This window comes from Orcinus orca, chromosome 2, assembly GCF_937001465.1.
Source record: "Orcinus orca chromosome 2, mOrcOrc1.1, whole genome shotgun sequence".
Taxonomy (NCBI): domain Eukaryota; kingdom Metazoa; phylum Chordata; class Mammalia; order Artiodactyla; family Delphinidae; genus Orcinus; species Orcinus orca.
Genome location: NC_064560.1, coordinates 99,069,122 through 99,093,449, shown reverse-complemented (window position 1 = coordinate 99,093,449; position 24,328 = coordinate 99,069,122). Strand labels below are relative to the sequence as shown.

The 24,328-nt window shown below is 42.2% G+C and overlaps 1 protein-coding gene across 6 annotated transcripts in view; it reads left to right on the top strand.

Moving 5' to 3' along the window:
- FAM81A (family with sequence similarity 81 member A) overlaps positions 1-24,328 on the top strand; it is a 125,018-nt gene that overhangs the window by 80,792 nt on the left and 19,898 nt on the right. For all 6 annotated transcript variants that reach the window (XM_049706020.1, XM_049706019.1, XM_049706021.1 and 3 more), the window contains exon 4: positions 11,654-11,772. In XM_049706020.1, coding sequence (XP_049561977.1) covers positions 11,654-11,772 — 119 coding nt within the window. The remainder of the gene's footprint in view (positions 1-11,653; positions 11,773-24,328) is intronic.

Genomic DNA, 24,328 nt, shown 5'->3' with positions numbered 1-24,328 from the left:
GAACTCAAGTGATATGTGCAGAGTTGGGCCTTATTGGCAAGTCACAGCAGAGGTGTGGACCGTAATGTTAATGTATAGTTGGACGGACAGACGGGACCTTGGTTCAGGGTGAATCTAGCCCTGTCAACGAGGAGAGAATCTTAGCTATTGGACCTCATACAGTTACCTGAAAAGGGAATTTCAGCCTGCAGCTGCATGATCTTGTCCCATTGGAACAGGTATATTAGCAGAGGGACTTCGATGATTATCGTGTGTATTAGTCCGAGACCGCCAAAGAAATAGAACCAATAAATAGGATATATTTACTATAAGGTATTGGCTCACATGATTATGGAGACTGAGGAGTTCCACCATCTGCCATCTGCCATCTGGAGAACAGGAAAGCCGGTGGTGTAATTCCAAGGCCTGAGAGCCAGAGAACCAATAGTGTAGATTCCACTCCAGGTCTGAAGACCCGAGACCCAGGAGCGCTGAGGGCTGGAGAAGATCAGTGTCCCAGCTTAGTCGGGCAGAAAGCGAATTCCACCTTGCTTCCCCTTTTATTTTTTTTCTATTATGACACTCAGTGTATTGGATGATGCCTCCCCACATTGGGGAGGGCCTTCTGCTTTTACTAAGTTCACCGATTCAAATGCTAATCTCTTCTGGAAACACCCTCACAGACACACCCAGGAATAATGTTTATCCAGCTGTCTGGGGATCCCTTGGCCCGGTTAAGCTGACATATCATTAACTACGGATAATGATCCAATTTTTTTTTTTTTTCCTTTTAACTCTACCTGCTAGACTTGGCTTGTCATGTGGCTTGACTCTAGGGGGAGAAGGTAGTGAATGGAGTTTGAATATTTGTTTAGTTCTGAATATTTGATAGAAGTTTTTCCAAAGTAAATTAACAAGTTGGTGTTCAGGTGTCTGCCCTGTCTCTAATACATTTTAGCTTGTCTGACTCCATCTTTGAGGGCCTGAGCAGCTCCAGCCACCAGCTAGCCTTCAGTGCAGATGATCAAATCCTGGAACATGGAGCTAAAATAATTGACAAATTACTCAGCTACCTGCTGGGAGCCAGGCCTTATTTAGAGGCACTGGGGCTAAAGCAGCGACCCAGGCATGCAAGGCCCCTGCTTTCAGGCCTGCTGTACATTCTGGTGGGGCTTACAGGAGTAAACCCTAAGTAGCCGAGGTAATTTCAGCCTAAGTCCAGGGCTCTGATGAGATAATATGATGGAGAGTGATCGTGGGGCTATTTTAGGAAGGGTGATGGGGGTCTAAGGTGACATGTGAACTGAGACTGGGGTGACAGAAGGACCAGCCAAGCCGAGGTGGTGGTGTCGGGGCAGGAGACACACAGAGAAGAGAACATACCAGAGAAAAGGCTCGGCAGCTTCCAAGGCCATGAGACGGAAGAAGCTCGGCCTGTTGGAGGAGCAGAAAGAGGACCAACGGAACTGTAGTGTCATTGGTGGTGGTGGTGGTGGGGGTGATGGGAAGCCATTATTTAATTTTAAGCAAAAGAATTTAGAGAATTCATTCATATGCTTGGTGCTGAGGATACACTAATGAATAAAACAGATTAAAAACCCTTGCCCTCGGGTTGCTTATGGACTGATTTGTGTGTCAGAAAGATCACTCTGGCTGCTGCCTGGAGAAGGGAATGTAGGGAAGCAAGAACAGAGGCAGGGAGACAGGCTGGGGTTGTCCAGAGCGGCTTGGATTAGGGCGTCAGGGTGGAGATGGGGAGAGGTGGATGGATTCAGGATCTGTCTTGGAGGTCAAGCTGATAGGACTTCCTGCATGTTGGCGTTAGAGAGACTTCTGTTTAGGACTTGGCAAGTGTTAGGGACCCATTGAATATCCAGGTGGAAATGCCAAGAAGGCAGTTGATATATGAGGCTGGAACTCTGGGGCGTTTGAAGTGCTAGTGTGAAGATTAAAAATCTATGTAAGAAGATGCTGTCTTATAAGGCCCCCTGTCCTACTGTAATTGGGCCCTTCTCCATGTGATATTGGAGTCACACTTTCATTTTCAAATCCTCACAAATCCAGGAAGAGTTGAAGAAGGAGAAGCATGGAGGGCTGTTTCTTCTTGGTCATCCCTAGGCACCCTTAGCCTGTCTGGGTGGTGAGGTCCCCGGGTGTGGGTCCTCATCACCTTTGCATAAACGGCATGATAGAATGCTATGAGGCTCACACAATGGTGCCATTTCCTACTGCCTCTGGGAAGGAATCTTCCTTAAAGATAGGCCCTATATTAGAAAAAATAAATGAAGACCCGGGACATCACTTTTTCAAGGGGGCCGGCCTCTTCTCTCTGCTCATGTGGGTTTAGGCCACGCACTTTCCACCCTGTAGTCTCAACTGCTGCAGCTGAGCTTCCTGAAGGCAGGCCTGGTGCACAGCACATAGTAGGCCTACAGAAAAGAGTTTCTTGAATTGAATTGGCAGTAATGGGGAGTTGATAATATACTTTGGGTTGTAACCTTTTTAAAGTAAACATATCATGATGATATATCGTCCCAAAATGACAAATTAGGAAATGTTTCTGGCTTTACAGAGGGATTGTTTTTCTAAGGCTTCATCATAGAATTCCTTTACTAGTAACCTCTCTGATCTCTCTGTGCTATATGTATATGTATAGCTGATTCACTTTGTTATAAAGCAGAAAGTAACACACCATTGTAAAGCAGTTGTACTCCAATAAAGATGTTAAAAAATAAGTAAATAAAATAAAGTGACATCCTTCAGATTAAAAAAAAAAAGTAACCTCTCTAATGCCTTCTCTTTTCACATAACTTTTCAGTAATGTGAATATTGTGTTAAGTTCAGACACAATTCTTTTCTGTATTACTCAAAGAAAGCACTTCTAATTTTATATCTTATTCATCTCCATAAGAATTCTGAAAGATAAATGGGCTTTTCTTGTTTCTAAGCAGTAAAACACACATACATATGCATACTTTTTTATCTGGTTTTAAAAATAGTGTAAGCCCATTGTGGAAAATACAAAAAAGAGGAATCAACCATAATCTAACCCTAGAGATAAGCAAGTCATTAATATTCTAGTATTATTTTTTATGTACCTTATACAGAGCTGGAATCACGCTGTGTATTTATTTTGTGCCCTTTCTTTTTGCTTACTATTAAATTGTACATATTTTCTCTTGTTTTTAAAAGCTCGCCATGAACCTCTTACTGGTGCATAATAATGTACCATGCAGATACCTTGTAAAATACTTGGTATATGCATCATACTATGAAGGCATCTTTGTGCATTCATTTTTGTCATTCATCTTATTATTTGCTTTATGATTAATTTCAAGAACTAGAGTTACAGGGTCAAAGGTTATAAACATTATGAATATATTTTGAAGGATCATACTCTGGAAAAGTTGTATTGTGAAGGGCCAACTGTGCATTTTCAATTTTTGATATGCATTTTAATATTATAAAGTATTTCCTTCTTTAATACATGGAAATGGTGTGATTTTAAAAGTTTTTTTGTCTAAATTTTTTTTTTAATTAATTAATTTTATTTATTTATTTTTGGCTGTGTTGAGTCTTCATTACTGCGTGCAGGCTTTCTCTAGTTGCGGCGAGTGGGGGCTACTCTTCATTGTGATGCGCAGGCTTCTCATTGCGGTGGCTTCTCGTTGCGGAGCACAGGCTCTAGGCGTGTGGGCTTCAGTAGTTGTGGCACACGGGCTCAGTAGTTGTGGCTTGCGGGCTCTAGAGTGCAGGCTCATTAGTTGTGGCGCACGGGCTTAGTTGCTCTGCGGCATGTGGGATCTTCCCGGACCAGGGCTTGAACCCGTGTCTCCTGCGTTGGCAGGTGGATTCTTAACCACTGCGCTGCCGGCAAGGACTAAACGTTTTAATAATAGATTTTATTTGTTTAGAACCTCTTTAGGTTCACAGCAAAACTGAGCAGAAAGAGCAGGGTTCCCATATACATACTCCCAGTCCCCACAAAGGTACAGCCTTCCCCACTATCCTTATCTGCAGCACAGTGGTGCTTTATAATGGTATGGTTTTTATTTCCTGTTTCTTTGCTTGTAGAAAGGTTGAACTTTTCTTTTAATTTTATCTTTTTTCAATGGTTATTTTCCACTTATCGTTTTATTTTTTAATTTATGTATTTTTTGATGTGGACCTTTTTTTTTTTTTTTTTTTGCGGTACGCGGGCCTCTCACTGTTGTGGCCTTTCCCATTGCGGAGCACAGGCTCCGGACGCACAGGCTCAGCGGCCATGGCTCACGGGCCCAGCCACTCCGCGGCATGTGGGATCTTCCCGGACCGGGGCACGAACCCGTGTCCCCGGCATCGGCAGGCGGACTCTCAACCACTGCGCCACCAGGGAAGCCCCTGATGTGGACCATTTTTAAAGTCTTTATTGAATTTGTTACAATATTGCTTCTGTTTTTAATGTCTTTTTTTTTTTTTTTTTTGGCTGCACTGGGTCTTTGTTGCTGCGTGCAGGCTTTCTCTAGTTGTGGTGAGCGGGGCTACTCTTTGTTGCAGTACACAGGCTTCTCATTGTGGTGGCTTCTTTTGTTGCAGAGCACAGGCTCTAGGCGCACGGGCTTCAATAGTTGTGGCTCGAGGGTTCTAGAGCGCAGGCTCAGTAGTTGTGGCACACGGGCTTAGTTGCTCCGTGGCATGTGGGATCTTCCCAGACCAGGGCTCGAACCTGTGTCCCCTGCATTGGCAGGTGGGTTCTTAACCACTGCGCCACCAGGGAAGTCCTATTGCTTCTGTTTTATGTTTTGGTTTTTTGGCCATGGGGCATGTGGGATATTAGCCAAACCTGACCAGATGATCGAACCCACAACTCCTGCATTAGAAGGCGAAGTCTTAACCACTGAACCGCCAGGGAAGTCCCAGAAAGGTTGAACCTTTTAAAAAATGTGTTGTTTAATTATTTTTAGCACGTGTTTGGTGAATTGCTCTTCATGGTCTTTGCTTAGTGATTTTTTTGACTGAGAAACAACTCAGATGAAATGATTGGTTGGAGCCTTTGTCATTTCTCCAGTGTCTAATGCAGTGTTTCTCCAGGAGTGGTCTGTGGACCATGACCATCTGCATTTCTGGGCCCGTTCCCTCACTTTGATTCCCTGGGAGTAGGGCCCAGGAACCTGTGTGTTTAACAAGCCACTTGGGGATCCTTACACACCCCAAAGGTGGTTGAGAACCCATGGTCTTAAGCCTTATTATAAACAAAGATTTGAAGCGTATGTACCAAAAAATAAGTATTACTTTCTATTAACTGTGACAAATAAGCGTTATTTCCTATTAAAAGAGAAAGAGGTCCCCTTTGCCTTCTCATCAGTGGGAGTGTCAGAACCAGATTAGTCAGATCTCAAGTTTTCTTGCAAGAGTGTGTTCCAATGACTAACGTTTTTTCATTCACAGGTGATTGTAACTGGTTTGCATTCTTCTATTCTGTTGAGCAGGTTCATTCAGAAAAAGCTGGAAACTACAATAAATAACAGATAGGTCTAGCAGTTCCAAATTCCTTCCAGTGAAATTTTTTTACTGTCACTGTCAGTATCACTCCGTCAATGGTGACTCCAGCCAGGTTTCCAATAAGGAAAACACAGAATCCTCACATTCCTGATTTCTGCTTTTTACAAGGAAGTTTGAAAATCCTAAAAAACTGTATATAAGTGTACTATTCTGCATATATGTTATACCTAAAAAAAATAGTTGATAGTGAAACTTCCCTGGCCATCCAGTGGTTAAGACTCCACGCTTCCACTGCAGGGGGCACGGGTTCGATCCCTGGTTGGGGAACTAAGGTCCTGCATGCTGCACAGCGTGGCCGATAAATAAATAAATAAAATTTAAAAATATAGTTGATAGAAGGGAGCACAAAAACGATTTATGCAAGCATAAATCTATCGTCTAATAGGGCTTCCCCATTCAATTGCAAATTGGACTGCAAATTGACAGTATACCGGAAATCATCAAACTTCTAGAAATGGTAACAAGTAGCTACACGTGAATGTATCTTTAAACCTCTAGATTGGTGCAGGAGGTGATAGGAAGGTAGTGGCTTAGTGTGCCTTCTTCCCTATTCCCAGTTCCAGTGCCAGCTTCCTGAACAGCTGGGATGGGCAGGCAGGAAGGCCTGGAGGAGCCAGCAGAGACCTGGCTGGGGAGAGCCTGGGAGACAGGTCCTTGACGCCATGGTTTAGGAGTAAGAGAGAGAAGGCCGGTCTCACTGGCCTTGTGCACCATGTGTCTGAGCTGGTCTCCTGTCCTTAATGAGGTGGAGGCAGGCGAGGAGGGACTGTAGAGATGGGCTGTGTCCCCGCTGGCTCCAGGCTGGGAGGGCTGCAGAGAGAAGGACACAGAGATGCTTCCTCCCGGCACCTCACCTGGACCCTCCCTGGCTCTGTGCTCTCATCGGCTGCACCTCCAGCTCATAAGCTCCTTCCGTTACACCTAGGACTACCTACTTAATCTCACTCCAGTGAGCGGAGAACAAAAAGAAACATCACACTTAAGTGGGCCCAGCAGCCAAAGGGAGGAAGAATAAGCACAGCCCTTAGAACAGACCCAAATGAAATAGGAAACAGGTAGCCCTTGCATGAAAAATAATTAGGGTATGTTATGGCCTGAATGTTTGTGTCCCCTCCCCCAAATTCATGTTTGAAGCTCTAACCCACAATGTGATGGTATTTAGAGGTGGGGCCTTTGGGTGGTGACTAGGTTTAGGATGAGGTCATGGGAGTGGGCCTTTATGATGGGATTAGTGCTCTTATAAGAAGAGAAAGAAAGACCAGAACTTCCTCTTTCTGGCACGTGAGGACATGGCGAGAAGGCAACAGTCTGCAAGCTAGGAAGAGAGCCCTCATAGGACACGACCATGCTGGCACCTGGATCTTAGAGTTCCTAGCCTTCAGAACTGCAAGAAAGAAACGTTTTTTGTTTATGAGTCACTCAGTCTGTGGTGTTTTGTTACAATAGCTCCAACTGAGTAATAAGACAGAGTGCTTAAGGAGATCCAGGTACAACGTAAAATTTCTTCCTTGAACTTAAATTTTTAAAAGTCAGTAGATGATTTAGAGGCAAGGATGGTTACTTTTATGAATTGAATTAGTTACCCACAAGACAAAGTAGAAGAAGTGCTGAAACATCAGTGCCAGACACAAAGAGAGGGAAACCATGGGGGAAAAGATACAAGACTTAGAGGACAGATCCAGGACACCCAGCGTGTGAATAATAGGAATTCCAGAAGGAGACAAACAGAGGGAAAAGAAAAACCAATAATTACATAGAAGAAGGAAATTTACCTAAGTTGAAAATAAATCTGAGACTACAGTTTGAAGTGTTCAATGAGTTCTAGGTAGAATCGAATTTTTTAAAAAAAATCCACAATTAGGTACATTCTGATAAAAATCCTGAACTCTAAAGATGGAAAACAAGCATCTAGGCATAAGGAGCCAAGGTGCTTTCAGAGGAAAAAGCATCAGACTTCCTGTCAGCTTCAGAGTTCACTGGGAGAGAAGGCCTTTAGGTCAAGAATTTCATACCCTTTCAGTTTATCACCCACCCTTCAGAGCGAGGGAGGACGATATTAGACACGGCAGGGATCCAGAGAGTCTTTCATCCAAGTGCCTAGTCTGAGGAAAATGCTAGAGGAAGGACTCTAACCAACACACAGAGACTATGCACAGAGACCCTAAGATAGGGGAAAATGAAAAGGAGAAGCACAAAGGTAATTGGTGATCCTTAGAAAAAGACCTGCCATTTCATGTAAATGGATAGAGATAAATGCCTGGGACTGGGTAACAGAGTGCTAAAAAAAGAAGAAGAAGAAAAAGATAATTGAAAAAGAAGGGCCCTTCTGCAAGCAAAATTCTAATTGTGTCCCAACTAGAAGTATTGAGTTATTTTAGCAACACCTAGTTGGTGTGGGGAAAAGCAAGACGGGGAGAAAAGTAAAAATCCTTCCACATAAATCATCTGGGGTTGAAGGATGAAGGAGGGTGGGTGTGAATGTGCTAAATAAGTGTCTCGTGTGGAGGAGAGGGGTGCTGTGCAGCGATAGAGCCTGGAGTAGGTGCATACATGGTTATAAATGTTGGGAAAGGGGAGGTAGCCATTCATGGACTAGCAATGGCCAGAACATTCCCCAGTTAACAAGGGGAGAAAAGGCAATGAACGGTAACCTGATTAAACCAGTCAAAATAGGGAAAAGGAGAAGGGAAACAACAACAAAAAGCACCGTAAATTGTAACTCTAAAGTGAGATGTAACAACAGCGTCCTACTGCGTAGCACAGGGAACTATATTCAATATTCTGTGACAAACCATAATGGGAAAGAATATGAAAAAGAATATATATTTCTATATATAAAGAATATATATATATCTATAGATACATATATAGATATATATAATGTATAGCTGAGTCACTTTGCTGCACAGAAGAAATTAACACAACATTGTAAATCAACAATACTTCAATAAAATTTAAAAAAAAGAAAGTGAGATGGAAGGACGAATGAAAATATAAGGCAGCAAAATGTCATGGTTGAGAGCACAGTCTGTGGGGCCAAGCTCCTGGTGCAAATCCCAGCTCCCTCAGGCATTGCCTATGGCTTTGGGCAAGTTACTTGATCATGTAGAGATTTCACCACCTGTGAAATGGGGATAATAATAGTCCCTCCTTCATAGCGTTTTGTGAGAATTAAACCAGTTATCATACCTATAGCACTTAGAACAGTGTCTGGTGTATAGTTAGACCAAGCAGATATTTGCTTTATTATTTATAAAGTATAGTAGCAATGTTAATAGTAGGTAAGATGAAACTTAATATTACAAGCACTAAATCAGATTAAAAAGTTATTATATAATGGCTATGGCCACTTTGATCATAAATCTGTATGTCCAAATAAAATGGCAGGTAAACATGTAAAGTAAACAGCATTAAAAATGTAAGCAGGACTTCCCTGGTGGCGCAGTGGTTGAGAGTCCGCCTGCCGATGCAGGGGACATGGGTTCGTGCCCCGGTCTGGGAAGATCCCACATACTGCAGAGTGGCTGGGCCCGTGAGCCATGGCCGCTGAGCCTGCGCGTCCGGAGCCTGTGCTTTGCAACGCGAGAGGCCACAGCAGTGAGAGGCCCGCATACCGCAAAAAAAAAAAAAAAAAAAAAAAAAAAAAATGTAAGCAGACCTTGATGAAAGTATCTTACAGTGTAAGAATTCATAACACCTCTTCATCGTTGGAGTGATCTAGTAGACAAAAATAAATAAGTCAGTGAACTCAATCTAATATGCAATATTGAACCTTTTGTTCCTTGAATAGTTTTTTGCATGAAACTTTTGAAAAATCAGTCATGTGCCACAAAGCAAACCACAGTACATTCAAAAAATTAGATATATTACAGATCATATTTTTGATCATAAGCCAGTACAGTTAGAAATAAATAGTAAAAATGATAGAAAAAAATCTCCTTGAAAATGAAGAAATACAATTCTAAGTAACCTTTAGATACCTAGATATCCTTAGACCAAAGAGGAATTCAAAACTGAAATTAAAACAATAAAAAAGAAAACACTTCACACACAACCCGTGGACACAGAAAATACTGTACTAAAATGAAAATGTCGGGGCTTCCCTGGTGGCGCAGTGGTTGAGAGTCTGCCTGCCGATGCAGGGGACACGGGTTCGTGCCCCGGTCCGGGAGGATCTCACATGCCGCCGAGTGGCTGGGCCTGTGAGCCATGGCCGCTGAGCCTGCGCGTCCAGAGCCTGTGCTCCGCAACGGGAGAGGCCGCAACAGTGAGAGGCCCGCGTACCGCAAAAAAGACAAAAAAAAAAAAAGAGAAAATGTCTTCATTATTAAGGAAGAAATAGTTAAAGTAAAGGAACTTGGTACTCATCTTTTAAAATAACAACAACAAAAAACAAAACAAAGAAAGCAAAAGAGAATAGATACTCAAGTTGACATCAGGCAAATCGGAAATTTTTTAAAAAATGGCTGAAAGGGAAACCATACGAGAAATCAAAAGCTTTCTCTTTGAAAAGAAGGAGGAACTTCCCTGGTGGCGCAGTGGTTAAGAACCCACGTGCCAGTGCAGGGGACATGGGTTCAAGCCCTGGTACGGGAAGATCCCACATGCCGTGGAGCAACTAAGCTTGTGAGCCACAACTACTGAGCCTGTGTGCCACAACTACTGAAGCCCGCACACCTAGAACCCGTGCTCCACAACAAGAGAAGCCACCACTGTTGGTGAGAAGCAACCACACAGTGGCCTGCGTACTACAAGGAAGAGTAGCCCCTGCTCGCTGCAACTAGAGAAAGCCTGTGAGCAGCAACGAAGACCCAATGCGGCCAGATAAATAAATAAATACAGTTATTAAAAAAAAAAAGGAGAGAGTGTGGTAATGGGGTGGCAGGAGTGTGGAGGACAGAATACAGGGAGAGGAGGAGGGGGGGGAAAGGAGGCGCTGAGCAAAAGGATAAGGAAATGTTCAAAGAAACGTCTGATGCGAACTTTTGCTTTTGAGGGGTCTCCTGTAACCTAGGACTTGGGTTTTCATATCTGTCTGTCTGTCCTTAGTGCTTCTGTCTCAGATTCTTTGCTGGTTTGGCAGGCAGCATTGCAGCGTGGTTATGAGCTTGGATTCTCGAGCCAGACTGCCTGGGTCAGTCCCAGCTAGCCACTTGCTCCCCAGGTGATGTTGGGTTTATCAGTTCAGCTGTTGGTGCCTCACTTCCTGGTCTATAGCACAGGTCTCCTGAGAGTACCTCCCTCACAGGGCGCTGTGTGGATTTGTGCATGTCAGCGTGTATCGCAGCCCTGGCCTCCTCCCAGGACATGCTCAATAAACGCCACGGATGCCTTCTTCATCTCCATCTTTCCTTTGCAGACTTCCCAGGATGGATGCTCTACCAGTACATGCTTTTGTGTTGGGTCATTCCATCTTCCAGTAGTTCTGCTTTCATTTAATGTCTTTTCTCTGAGACACATTCTACCATTCCAGTACTGTATAAATGTTGTTACGAATAGGTACTAGGAAGAATCATTAGCATTTGCTGTATTTACCATGTACTGGGCATTGTGCTAAGTGCTTTATATGCATTATCTTATGTAATGTTCCCATAAAGTGGCCCTAAGAGTATAATCACCATTACTATCAACAGATGAGGAAAAGGAAGCTCAGAAAACTTGAGACACTTTCCCAGGATCACACAGCTGGAGCGACTGGAATTTGGACCTCTTTGCCTGATGCCCCTCTTCCCCGCCTTTTTCTTGATTTATTATTTCCCAGATTTAGGGATCGTTCGCCTAAAACAATGACTATTAAAAAGCACCCTGGCGCGGGGTAAGACCTCTGAACTGTGCTCCACGAGTCCAGGCTTCTAGTCTCAGCTTTGCCTCTTCCTGCAGCGGGACCTCCATCAAGTCACCTGACATCTGAGTCTCAGTGTTTTTACTGGTAAATGCAGGGCCTTGGTCCAAGTGTCATCTCTGAGGTCTCTCTTCTAAGCCCCTGGTTCTCCATGTATATCAGGTGACTATTACAAAGGAGCCTCTTCTGAAAGGAGTTGAACATCCTTGTTTTTACCAAAAGCGTAAAATGCTTCTGTGGCAGCATGTGAATTCCCGGATGACTCCGTTAGTGTTTTTGTGTGTTGCTCAGGTACTCCAGGAGCAGATCCGCGCCCGGGACAACATTAGCTATGGAACAAATTCTGCCTTAAAGACTCTGGAGATGCGGCAACTCTCCGGCCTGGGAGATCTCCGGGGACGAGTGGCCAGGTAGGTAGTCAGATGTTTGCACCTCTATGTATCAGGAGCGAGTTTTCATCAACTCCATTTTAGTGGGGAATATCTTCATGGAGCCCCAAAGCAAATCCTTTGCTTCTTCTAGTACGTCCTCTCCTTTGCCCATAAAATGTAGCAGTGGCAGTTAGACCTTGTTTTGAGCAGCCCTGATTTCTTGTGCTTCTGTAGTTGGAGCTGTGTGTGCAGGAGTCGATGAGGGGAGGGCTCAGTTGACCTGAGTAATTTGCTAGGTTAATGTTATGTTTACTGAGCCCAATAATACACAGTTGGGACGTATAGTTTGTGTGTCTTTTTAAAATTTCACTTTTCTTGTCATTCCTTTTAATTTTATTTTCTGAAAGTATTGGTCCATGGTAGATTGTACATTCGAAAAAGAGATCTTTCCCCTCAGGTAGGAGGAAGAGTGCTGTTCTAGGCACTCGCTACTGAAAGGGTGCCCCATGGACCAGTAGCACCCCTGTCACCTGGAAGCTTGCTGGAGGTGCGCAATCTCTAAAGCGTTTGCAGGCCTCTTCTGCCCTCTCTTGCCGTCAGGGCTCAAGCAGGAGTGTACACAGGAGCTGTGGAGATAATACGGGGTTCACATCATCCTGAGGCGAGAATGAAAGTGGCCTGCAAAGGGTGGGAGGGGGAAAAGGGGACCACAGGATCCAAGGCCTCTTTGGGATGTTAGGGGGTGCAGACAACACATGAAGAGCCCTGAATATTTGGCCTGTGTATTGGGGTCCACTGGATGAACATCTGTCTCACAGCAGAGCGCTCCTGGTTCTACTCTTGTGTGATTTTCTGTCCTCAGCTGGGTGAACTCCAGTCTCAGTATGGCCCTTGGTGAGAGATACCCCGTTGACCCCCTTACCTCTCTCTACCCTCGCACTGTACCTTTCAGCAGTAATCCACTGCTTGCTGTTCCCTGAATGGGCCATGCTCTCCTATATCTGTGCCTTTGCTCATGCTGTTCTTGTACCTAGCATGCCTTTTCCCTTTCTTTTCTAACTTCTAGTCAGCCTTTAAAATTCAGCCTCCTCCAGGAAGTCTTCCCAGGTACCCCACTCTCTGTTCTATTGAGTCTCTCTGTTGTCTTGGGGTGGAGTACCGCATCTTTTATTTTTGTACCTTCAGTGCATAGAACAGTCTCTGGAAAACAGTAGGTACTCAATAAATGTTTGTTTGGATGAATTAATGATTTGGAAAATCACTGTAATTGGGCTGAGAAAACTTGAATCTTTTCTGTGGAGATCAGCTGAAACGAAACCCCAGCTCTGTTACACCTCTCAGAACTGTGAGGAGTTGAGGAGCTTCAGAGCTACAAGGCAGAGTAAGAACTTCAGGAGAACTTTGGAAATTTTCGTAGTCACTTGAGTTGCAGATGAAGATTAAGCGAGGCGATATATGTAAGAGGCTTAGTGTGTGCATGGGATGGAGTGAATATAGAGCAAATGGGACCTATTATTGTCTCAGGAGCAGCTGCAGTGAAATTATCCTCATAATACTCGTTCTAATTACAAAATTTTGAAATACTTTCAGGAATTTTACATTTTTCTTCTGCAGTTTCTTACTAACTTCTCTACCCAGCTTGTTCTTTCTCTGTAAACAAATGCTTTTACTCCGAAACAATTAAAAAAAACATGTTGGAAGCTCCACATATTTTTGCATTGTTTTGTGGCTATATTCATCTTTTTCCTGGAACGCTAATGAGACTTTGTTGAAACAAACTCATGTGAAATAAAAATTCCTTGGCGAAGTTTCGGTTTTCTTGCATTGATTATATCATGGTGTTGAAAGGGTATGAACTTTTACAGTGATAGTCTGAAATGAGTAGGCTGCAATGTTATTTCAGGTTTTATCTTACAGTGTTCATGGATCCATTGGTGAAGTAATTGATAGGCAACAGGTCCTGATTCCTCCGTGGAGATCCAGCTGGAAAGGGCAAAGGCAAATTATCTATGGAGGTGACAGACACCCCTCCCCCTCTAAGCAGAACACACCCTAAACAGGACTGTCTCAGAGAGTTTCCTACGCCTCCCTAACGCAGAGCTCAGAGTTTAGCTTTCCTGTGCCTAACGAGACATTTGGTCCATTATTTGGCTTATCATCTTCATTTGTCCAAGACTCAGTGGCTTCATCCACTTTGCTCTATGAGGTCTGTTTGGATGGTGTCAGAGCCTTAGAGGAGAAATACCTGTGTACTGAGGCAGGTGTGCAAGTTCCCTCAGGGTAAGCAAGTCCCGGTGTAAAGAAAAAAATAGGTACATTGGATATCGTCAAGTTAAAAGTTTTTGGCCATGATAAATAATGCTGTTTTGAACATTCACGTACAAGTTTGTATGGTCATATGTTTTCATTTCTCTTGGATGTGTATTCCTAGGAGTATAGTTGTTGAGTAATATGGTAACCCTGTATTTTACCCTTTGAGGAACAGAACAGCCAGACTGTTTTCCAAAGTGGCTGCACCATTTTATGTTGCCAGCAGCAGCGTACGAGGCTCTGGTTTCTACACATCCTCTTCCACACGTGTTATATGTCTTTTTGATTATAGCCAAGCTAGTGAGTGTGAAGTGGCATCTTACTGTGGTTTTGATTTGCATTTCCCTAATAACTAAAGGTGGTGAACATCATTTAATGTACTTATTGGTCATCTGTATATTTTCTTTGGAGAACTGCTTATTCAGATCCTTTGCCCCTTCTCAAATTGAGGGGTTTTTTTTTTAAATTATTGAGTTGTAGTAGTTCTTTATATAGTCTAGGTACAATTCTCTTGTCAGATAGCTGATTTGAAAAAAATTTCCCCCATTCTAAGGGTTTTCTTTTTATGTTCTTGATTGGGTCTGCTTGGTTCTTTAAAAACAAAAATTCTGTCTCTTTATTGGTATTCTCTGCTTGATGAGACATTGTCAGTATCTCTTCCTTTACTTTTTTTTTTTTTTTTTTTTTGTGGTACGCGGGCCTCTCACTGCTGTGGCCTTTCCCGTCGCGGAGCACAGACTCCGGACGTGCAGGCTCAGCAGCCATGGCTCATGGGCCCAGCCGCTCCGCGGCATGTGGGATCCTCCTGGACCAGGGCACGAACCTGTGTCCCCTGCATCGGCAGGCGGACTCTCAACCACTGCGCCACCAGGGAAGCCCCTCTTCCTTTACTTTTTAAAGCAAGTTTCCTTCATTTCTTTAATCATCTATATTTATGATGGCTGCCTTGAAGTTTTTGTCTTTTAAATTTGACCTCTGTGCTCTCTCACAGGCAGTTTCTTTTGCCTGCTTTTTCCCCTATGTTTATTTCACATTTTCCTGTATCTTTGTATGTCTTACAACTTTTGTTGAAAACTGGATGTTTGAAAAATCTACAAACAATAAATGCAGGAGAGGGTGTGGAGAAAAGGGAACCCTCTTGCACTGTTGGTGGGAATGTAAATTGATACAGCCACTGTGGAGAACAGTATGGAGGTTCCTTAAAAAACTACAAATAGAACTACCATATGACCCAGCAATCCCACTACTGGGTATATACCCTGAGAAAACTGTAATTCAGAAAGAGTCATGTACCAAAATGTTCATTCCAGCTCTATTTACAATAGCCAGGACATGGAAGCAACCTAAGTGTCCATCAACAGATGAATGGTTAAAGAAGATGTGGCATATATATACAATGGAATATTACTCAGCCATAAAAAGAAATGAAATTGAGTTATTTGTAGTGAGGTGGATGGACCTAGAGTCTGTCATACAGAGTGAAGTAAGTCAGAAAGAGAAAAACAAATACCGTATGCTAACACATATATATGGAATCTAAGGAAAAAAAAAAAAAGGTCATGAAGAACCTAGGGGCAAGATGGGAATAAAGACACAGACCTACTAGAGAATGGAGTTCTCTAGTAGGTCTGTGTATCCCCAATATAATTCTTTTTTTAAAAATTGACGAATAGCTGATTTACAATATCATGCTACTTTTAGGTGTACAGTACAGTGATATATATATATATATATATATATATTCTTTTTCAGATTCTTTTTCCTTATAGGTTATTACAAAATATTCAGTATAATTCCCTGTGCTATATAGTAGGTCCTTGTTGGTTATCTCTTTTATATATAGTAGTGTGTATATGTCATGTTCTGCTGTTTTTGACAATGTCCTGGGATGTAAATTTCTATGTAGTCTGATTCAATTAAATTATTGCCAGCACTTAAGGGCTTCATGATGTATACATACAATAATTATATATATAATAATTATTATTATATGGAAGATGAGCAACTTAATGTTTTAAGTGTCATTGCCATTTTTTTTTTCAATTTACATTAGCTTTATTGCTGTTGCTTGAAAGAGATCAAGCTGGAACTAGAGATATTTCCTACGAATGTCATTCACTACAATTTAATAACTAGCAGAAAGCAAAACAAAGAAACCCCCAAAACCCAAAGCACTCTATCAGTGGTTATGCAGGGATGGGCACCTAGGAATTTAAGTTGATATAGTTGTAAGATGTGTTTCTATATCATGGAACTTCTTGATAATGCCAATATTTTGTTAGGCCATGGATAACACCCATGTTGGAGGCTTAGCTTATGATACAGTAGTCCCAAGGGAATACATTCCAAGACTCCCAGTGGATGCCTGAAACCAAGGATAGCACTGAACCCTATATATACTATTTTTTTTCCTATACATACATCCCTATGATAAAGTTTAATTTATAAAGTAAGAGATTAACAATAATTAATAATAAAATAGAAAATTATAACAATTTACTATAACGAATGTTATGTGAATGTGGTCTCTCTCTCAAAATATCTTATTGTACTGTATTCACCTATGTAAGGTTGCAAGATTATAAAATGCCGATGTGAAGAGATAAAGTAAGGTGAATGACGTAGGCATTATGTAAGTGTCATTGCCTTTTCAGTGCCATACGCCACCATCTCATAAGCTGTAAGAGAAGATCTGCCTAAGCATGGTGCCCAAGTCATGTCTGTTGCTAGACCTTCGGGTCTCTGTTCTGGACTTCTGACCACCTCCCTGCCATTATTGATCAGATAGCCAAGTGATAGAGTCATTCTGCCACCTGATGGCCACAACCAAGAACTGTACCTGGGAGATAACAGCTGCCCAAAGACCCGAAAAGGGAAAATTTGCAATGAGTGCATTATTGGTTCATCTATAATATAACTTCAGGATGAAACAGGACAACTGGTCAGATTCATTGCAAATTCTTGTTTAACTAAAGCACCTGAGTCACACACGCAGCTATATTCGAGCCCCAAGGCTGCCTTTTGTGAGTGTGTTTCTAGAAAAGAGAAGAATGATGTCTTTGATTCACTACTAGCTGAGAGAGTAATATTGCTGATCCTTTTTTCTTATATATATATATATATTTGAAATAATTTTAAACTTATAGAAAACTTGCAAGATTTACCAATTGTTAGCATTTTACTTACTCTATCATTATTACAAGTAACTTACTCTATTATTCTTTTTAAAAGAAATTTTTTCCTGAAACATTTGAGAATACGTTGTTATTAACCTAAGAAAACCACAGTTGATTTCACTGTGTATATTTCCTGACGGGAGGCTTTGGTATCACACCCTGTGTCCCTCCCTGCATTCCCTGCCTACCCTGCCCTTGTACTTATAAAGGAACAGAAATCGTATATGCTTGTGATAAACAGTCAGAAATACTATGAAATACCTGTAGTAGAAGAATGGAGGCTCACCAGCTCCTAGCTCTGTTTTGCTTCTTAGAGGTAATTAATGTTAACAGTTTGGTATCTGTCCTTTTAGACTTTTCTCATACATAATTATAAGATAATTTATCACTACAGTAATGTAATGATTTGCGGTGTAATAATCACCTAACAGTGGGATTTTAATTTTACGAAGTATTCTACATGCTATTCTGCCACTTGTTAGTACATAACAATATACTGTGGGCTTCCTTCGAGTGTGCACACAAATCTGGCGTACTTTTTAATTGGATAGAGAGTATTCTGCTATATGTATGTACCATATTTGAACGTATTTAGCCACTCCTGTGTTAATGGAAATTTATGTAGTAGTATTTGTGTTTCCAAGTGAGACAAAATATGAAAGCCAAGCTATAGCTAGTGCACATGTGTGAGCCATGAGCTTCGGGATCCTTCTGAGACCTTTTCAAGTAACTTCTTCAAACACAGTCTGTCCCTCGAACAGCTTTGTAAAGATGGTGAACTGGTCTGATGTAGTGATACCTGACAGTTTCTAGCCAATAGTCTTCTATTTGGATTGGAAAATAATGCCTTTCTATAATGTGTTAAAAACCTCAGATTTCCCCAAATACGATTTAAATAATGTTTTGCTTAAAACTTGTGAACTCAAAATTTAAAAGAAGGGTATTTGGTGGTGTTTTTAACCAGCATTTGTGGAGTGGGGATGATTTGTGAGGAGTAAATGAACTAATATAGGTCATGTATCTTGTACAGTGCATGGTATGTAGTACTATTCCTTAGAGTCATTCATCTGCAAATATTTATTGAGCCCCTACTACATGCAAGGCACTGTGCTAGGCACTAGGGTTTTAGTGATGAAAAAAGCGGTTGTCCTTCTTCCTTAAATGCAGCTTATATTCTTTCTAGCAGGAGAGAGAGACATTAAATGAATTATTGCAAAATAATTATTGTATTTCACTTATGATTCTGATTTGTAGATTTGGGGGGGTTCTGTAGAAATGATATCATCTACAAATAATGACAATTTAATTTCTTCTTTTCTGATCCTCATATCCTTAGTCTCTTTTTCTTGTCATCTTGTACAGGCTCAAATGTTCAATACAGTTAAGTAGAAATTGTGGTAGTGGGCATCTTTCTCTGGTTTTCAGATTTAATGAGAATACCTCCAGAGGTTTTCCATTTTTGGATGATAATCAAACATGGATTTATCAGATTCAGGATGTTTTCTTACATTCCAAATTTACTAAGAATCTTTATAATTTGCATTGAGTTTTCTCAAATGTTTTTTGCATCTGTTCAAGTCATCAGATAATTTTTCTCTCTTAATCTGTTAATGTAAATTTAGCAAGGTGGCTATATATATTAATGTACAAAGGTCAGTTTCTTTACTGTAAACCAATAGCAAACAACTAGAAAACATAATTAAAATGAAGATACCATTTAAAATAAAATCAGAGAATGTGTAATAACTAGGCATAGATCTAACAAAAATTATTCAAGGCTTCTTGAAAAATTTTTAAAATTTGATTAAGAAATAATAAGAGGGGCTTCCCTGGTGGCACAGTGGTTGAGAATCTGCCTGACAATGCAGGGGACACAGGTTCGATCCCTGGTCTGGGAAGATCCCACATGCTGTGGAGCAACTAAGCCCGTGCGCCACAGCTACTGAACCTGCGTGGCACAACTACTGAAGCCCACGCGCCTAGAGCCCGTGCTCCGCAACAAGAGAAGCCACCACAGTGAGAAGCCCGCACACCGCAATGAAGAGTAGCCCCTGCACGCCGCAACTAGAGAAAGCCTGTGTGCAGCAACAAAGACCCAACGCAGCCAAAAATAAATAAATAAATTTATTAAAGAAAAAGAAATAATAAGAAAACATTAGTAAATAGAAATGGGTATTATATTCAAGGGTAGGAAATCTTAATATCTTTAAAAGTAGCAGTTTTCACCAATTAATCTTTAGAATCAATGGAATTCCAATTAGAATTCAGAGTTTTACAGAGAAACTTGATAAGATGATCCTAATGTTTATATGTCAGGGTTAAGAGTAAAAAATATCCAGGACACTTCTGAAGATGACCAAGGAGGGGAGAATTGCCCTACCAGATGATAGCAAGACTTGTTATGAAACTACAGTAATTAAGATGGTATGTTGTTGGCTTAGGGATAGAGAAACTGAACAATGGAATAGGATAGAAAGTCCAGAAATCGAACCACACATGTCTGGGACTTTGGTATATGTGATAGATGGCACAGCAGATCAGTGGAGAAAGGAGGGATTGTTCTGTAAATGGAGATAGAAAATTTATTATCCTTATCAAAAAAGATCCTTTGTTTCCTGCCTCACACCAGATACAAAATCCACTCCACATGAGTAAATGCTAAACATAAGACTTAAAACTTTTAATAGAAGTATATAGATGGATATATTTTAGGCCAGCAGTCCCCAACCTTTTTGGCACCAGGGACCAGTTTTGTGGAAGACAGTTTTTCCACGGACCGGGGCAGAGGGGATGCGGTTTGGGGATGATTCAAGCACATTACATTTATTGTGCACTTTATTTCTATTATTATTACATTGTAATGTATAATGAAATAATTATACAACTCACCATAATGCGGAATCAGTGGGAGCCCTGAGTTTGTTTTCCGGCAACTAGATGGTCCCATCTGGGGATGATGGGAGACAGTGACACCCGAAGTGTATTGCTTATGTCTAGTCTACTCCGTAATCTTGTTTTGGTTGCTGTCACTGCAGAAAACTCTGCAGGATGTTGGAAATGGAAGCAGGCTTTTCAGGGCTTTTGTGGCAATCTCAGGCTATTCCACTTTCACCTTAATCCAGATCATATGAAGTTGTCTCAGACATACTTTTAAGGCCACCGTCATTTGCAGTCTCAAGAAGTTGATCCTCTTCTAGCATGGACAAAGTCGCTTCACCTGGCTTATTCACAAATGGGTCGCGGATCCATTCCTTCCCAGTTTGGGGGTCTTTTGTGCTTGAGAGGTAATGCTCACACTCTTCTGAAAGCTGAGATAGGTGATCATGCACCAGCTGGGAGAAAGAAGGCCCTGGCTCAGTCTCTTTCAAAATCTCTGCTAATGTTTGAAACATGTCAAAAATCCTAACATTCACTCATCGCCCCCATAATTCCAGTTTGGCTTTGAATGCAGCCACCTTATCTGCCGACTTGAACACAGTTGTGGTTCTCCCCTGAAGTGACAGATTGAGTTCGCTGAGCAGGTTGAATATTTCTCACAAGTAAGCAAGTTTTTTTTGTTTGTTTTCTGTGGGTTTTTTTTTTTTGCGGTACGTGGGCCTCTCACTGTTGTGGCCTCTCCCGTTGCGGAGCACAGGCTCCGGACGCGCAGGCTCAGCGGCCATGGCTCACGGGCACAGCCGCTCTGCGGCATGTGGGATCTTCCCGGACCGGGGCACGAACCCGTGTCCCCTGCATCGGGAGGCGGACTCTCAACCACTGTGCCACCAGGGAAGCCCACAAGTAAGCAAGTTTTGTGACCCATTCTGTGTCACTGAAATGTGCTGCCACTGGTGACTGTTTTTCTAAAATCTCTGGAGCGGCTCTTGTAACTCAAAAACTCTGGCCAGTGACCTACCTTTAGAAAGCCATCTCACTTCTGTGTATGAGAGAATACCTCTGTGCTCTACGTCCATCTCCTCATGGAGCTGCGCGAACAGACGTGAGTTAAGGGCATGTATTTTAACGTGGTTGATAATTTTAATCACATCCTGCAAAACGTTGTTAAGTTCAGGTGACATTTTTTGGGTAGCCATCATTTCTCTATGGGTGACACAGTGTGTGGACTCACATTCAGAAGCGACCTCTTTGACCTGAGTAGTGAAACCAGAAAGCTGTCCAGTCATGGCAGCCGCTCTGTCTGTGCATATACTGACACAAAATGACCAATTCAGTTTTCCTGATATGTAATCATTCAAAGACCCTAATAGTTCTGCAGCTGTGGTGTTGGTTGGCAACAAAAGTGCACATAACATATCCTCATGCACATCCTCCTGAAAGATGTATCGCACAAAAACAAGCATTGTTGCCTTGTTGTCAACTTTGGTAGACTCGTCAACCTGGATTGCATACCATGGTGACTCATTAATCCTCTCTAACAGTTGTGCCTTAGTATCCTCTGCTGTTTCATCAGTTCATCTAGTTATGGTGCTAGCCGAAAGAGGAACATGTGCCACCTTTTGAACTGCAGCCTCTCCTGAAAGTTCATGACAAATGTCCGTAGCAGCAGACAGGATCATCTCTTCACCAACAGTAAGGGGCTTCTTAGCTTTAGCAATGCAGACACATTTCATGCTCTCAGTGCAGACACATTTGATGAAGTGGTGGCCTTCAATACTTGCTTCTGTTCTTCGTGTTCATGTGTTTTTCTTTTGAAAAACTCCAAAGCCTTGTCTTTTAATGCAGGGTGCTTGGTCTCCCCGTGGAGAAGCAGTTTTGAAGGTTTCGTGCCTTTGTTGGATAGCCGGTTGCCACATATTATACAAAGCGGGCTTGGAGAATGTGAATCACCTGTTGCGATGAACCCCTAATTTAAGTAGGACTCTTGGTATTTTCTTTTAAATGCAGCTTTCTTTTTGTTGGCAGTCTTAGAGGCTTCTGCTGTCTCATCATTGGGTCTTTTCAAAGAAGCTCTCCAGCAGCGTTTGTTTATTACTCGTTTTGGCTAGGGTTAGCTTGTGGGCTTACCCAAACTGTGACTGAGATAAGTGCACAGCGTGGGAAAGAGGCGTGGATGGAAGTGGTAAATAAAATAATGGGCGGGCCACGCGTGGACTAAAATAAGTGTTGGATTCTGACTTAAAGCCTGCCACCAGATGCAGCTCTACAATTGAAGTACATCAACTCACTTGCCACTGTAAAGCCTGCCACCAGATGCAGCTTAATTGTCACTTACCATTCAGTAATAGGGTTTTTTTTTTTCATAAATTTATTTATTTATTTATTTTTGGCTGGGTTGGGTCTTCGTTGATGCGCGCAGGCTTTCTCTAGTTGCGGCGAGTGGGGGCTACTCTATTTGTCGTGCGTGGGCTTCTCATTGCTGTGGCTTCTCTTGTTGCGGAGCACAGGCTCTAGGCCCGCGGGCTCAGTAGTTGTGGCCCACGGGCTTAGTTGCTCCACACGGGCTTAGTTACTCTGGGGCATGTAGGATCTTCCCGGACCATGGCTCGAACCCGTGTCACCTGCATTAGCAGGTGGACTCCTAACTGCTGCGCCACCAGGGAAGCCAGTAATAGGGTTTTTTTTTTTAACATCTTTATTGGAGTATAATTGCTTTACAATGGTGTGTTAGTTTCTGCTTAATAATAAAGTGAATCAGTTATACATATACATATGTCCCCACATCTCTTCCCTCTTGCGTCTCCCTCCCTCCCACCCTCCCTATCCCACCCCTCTAGGTGGTCACAAAGCACCGAGCTGATCTCCCTGTGTTATGCGGCTGCTTCCCACTAGCTATCTTTTTTACGTTTGGTAGTGTATATATGTCCACGCCTCTCTCTCACTTTGTCACAGCTCACCCTTCCCCCTCCCCATATCGTCAAGTCCATTCTCTAGTAGGTCTGTGTCTTTATTCCTGTCTTACCCCTAGGTTCTTCGTGACATTTTTTTTTCTTAAATTCCATATATATGTGTTAGCATACGGTATTTGTGTCTGTCTTTCTGACTTACTTCACTCTGTATGACAGACTCTAGGTCTCTCCACCTCAAGTAATAGGGTTTTGATATGAGTCTGTAAGCAATTGATTTATTATGGTCTCTGTGCAGTCAAACCTCTCTGCTAATGATAAGCTGTATTTGCAGCCACTCCCCAGCACTAGCATCACCGCCTCAGCTCCATCTCAGATCATCAGGCATTAGATTCTCATAAGGAGTGCGCAGCCTAGATCCCTCCCATGCGCAGTTCACAGTAGGGTTGGCGCTCCTATGAGAATCTAATGCCGCTGCTGATCTGACAGGAGGCGGAGCTTAGGCAGTAATGCAAGCGATGCGGAGCGGCTGTAAATACAGATGAAGCTTCACTCGCTCGCCTGCCGCTCACCTCCTGCTGTGCAGCCCGGTTCCTAACAGGCCATGGACCGGTACTGGTCTGTGGCCCGGGGGTTGGGGGACCCCTGTTTTAGACCTTTAGGTAGCAGAGGATTTCTTCTTGATATAAAAGGCATTGATGGATTTGATTATTTTAAAAGTTAAAATGTTGCTCATCATTCTTAAAGAAGAAAATAAGAAGTTACAAATTGAGGAAGATATTGGATGGTAAAAGGTTAGTGTCAAGAATATATAAAGACCTCATACAAGTTAATAAGAATAATGCCAACAACCCAATATAACAGTGGGTAAGAGACATAAACTGATATCTTACGAAAGAAGAAACACATATGGCCAATAAACCTGTGAAGAGATTCAACATCACTGGTTAATGTTGAAATGAAAATTTAAAAACATAACAATGTATGCTTTTTTACACCCAGTTGATTGGCATCTGAAATATCTGACAATGCCAAGCATTAGAGAGGGTGTAGGTGCCTAGGATCTCTTACCCATTGCTCGTAGGAGTATAAATTAGTGGGGTCTGATAGTACCTCCCAGTGTTGAACATACACATACTCTGTGATCCATCAGTTTCTGCCTGAGATACATGGTTGTACTTGTACCACAGGAGAGCATGTTCATAGCAGCATTGTTCACAATAGCAAAATCCCAGAATAACCCAAAGTGCCCAGCAGTGGGAGTATGGACAAATAAATCGTAACAAACAGTAGAATGTTATTCTGTAGTTAAAATGAAGAACTACA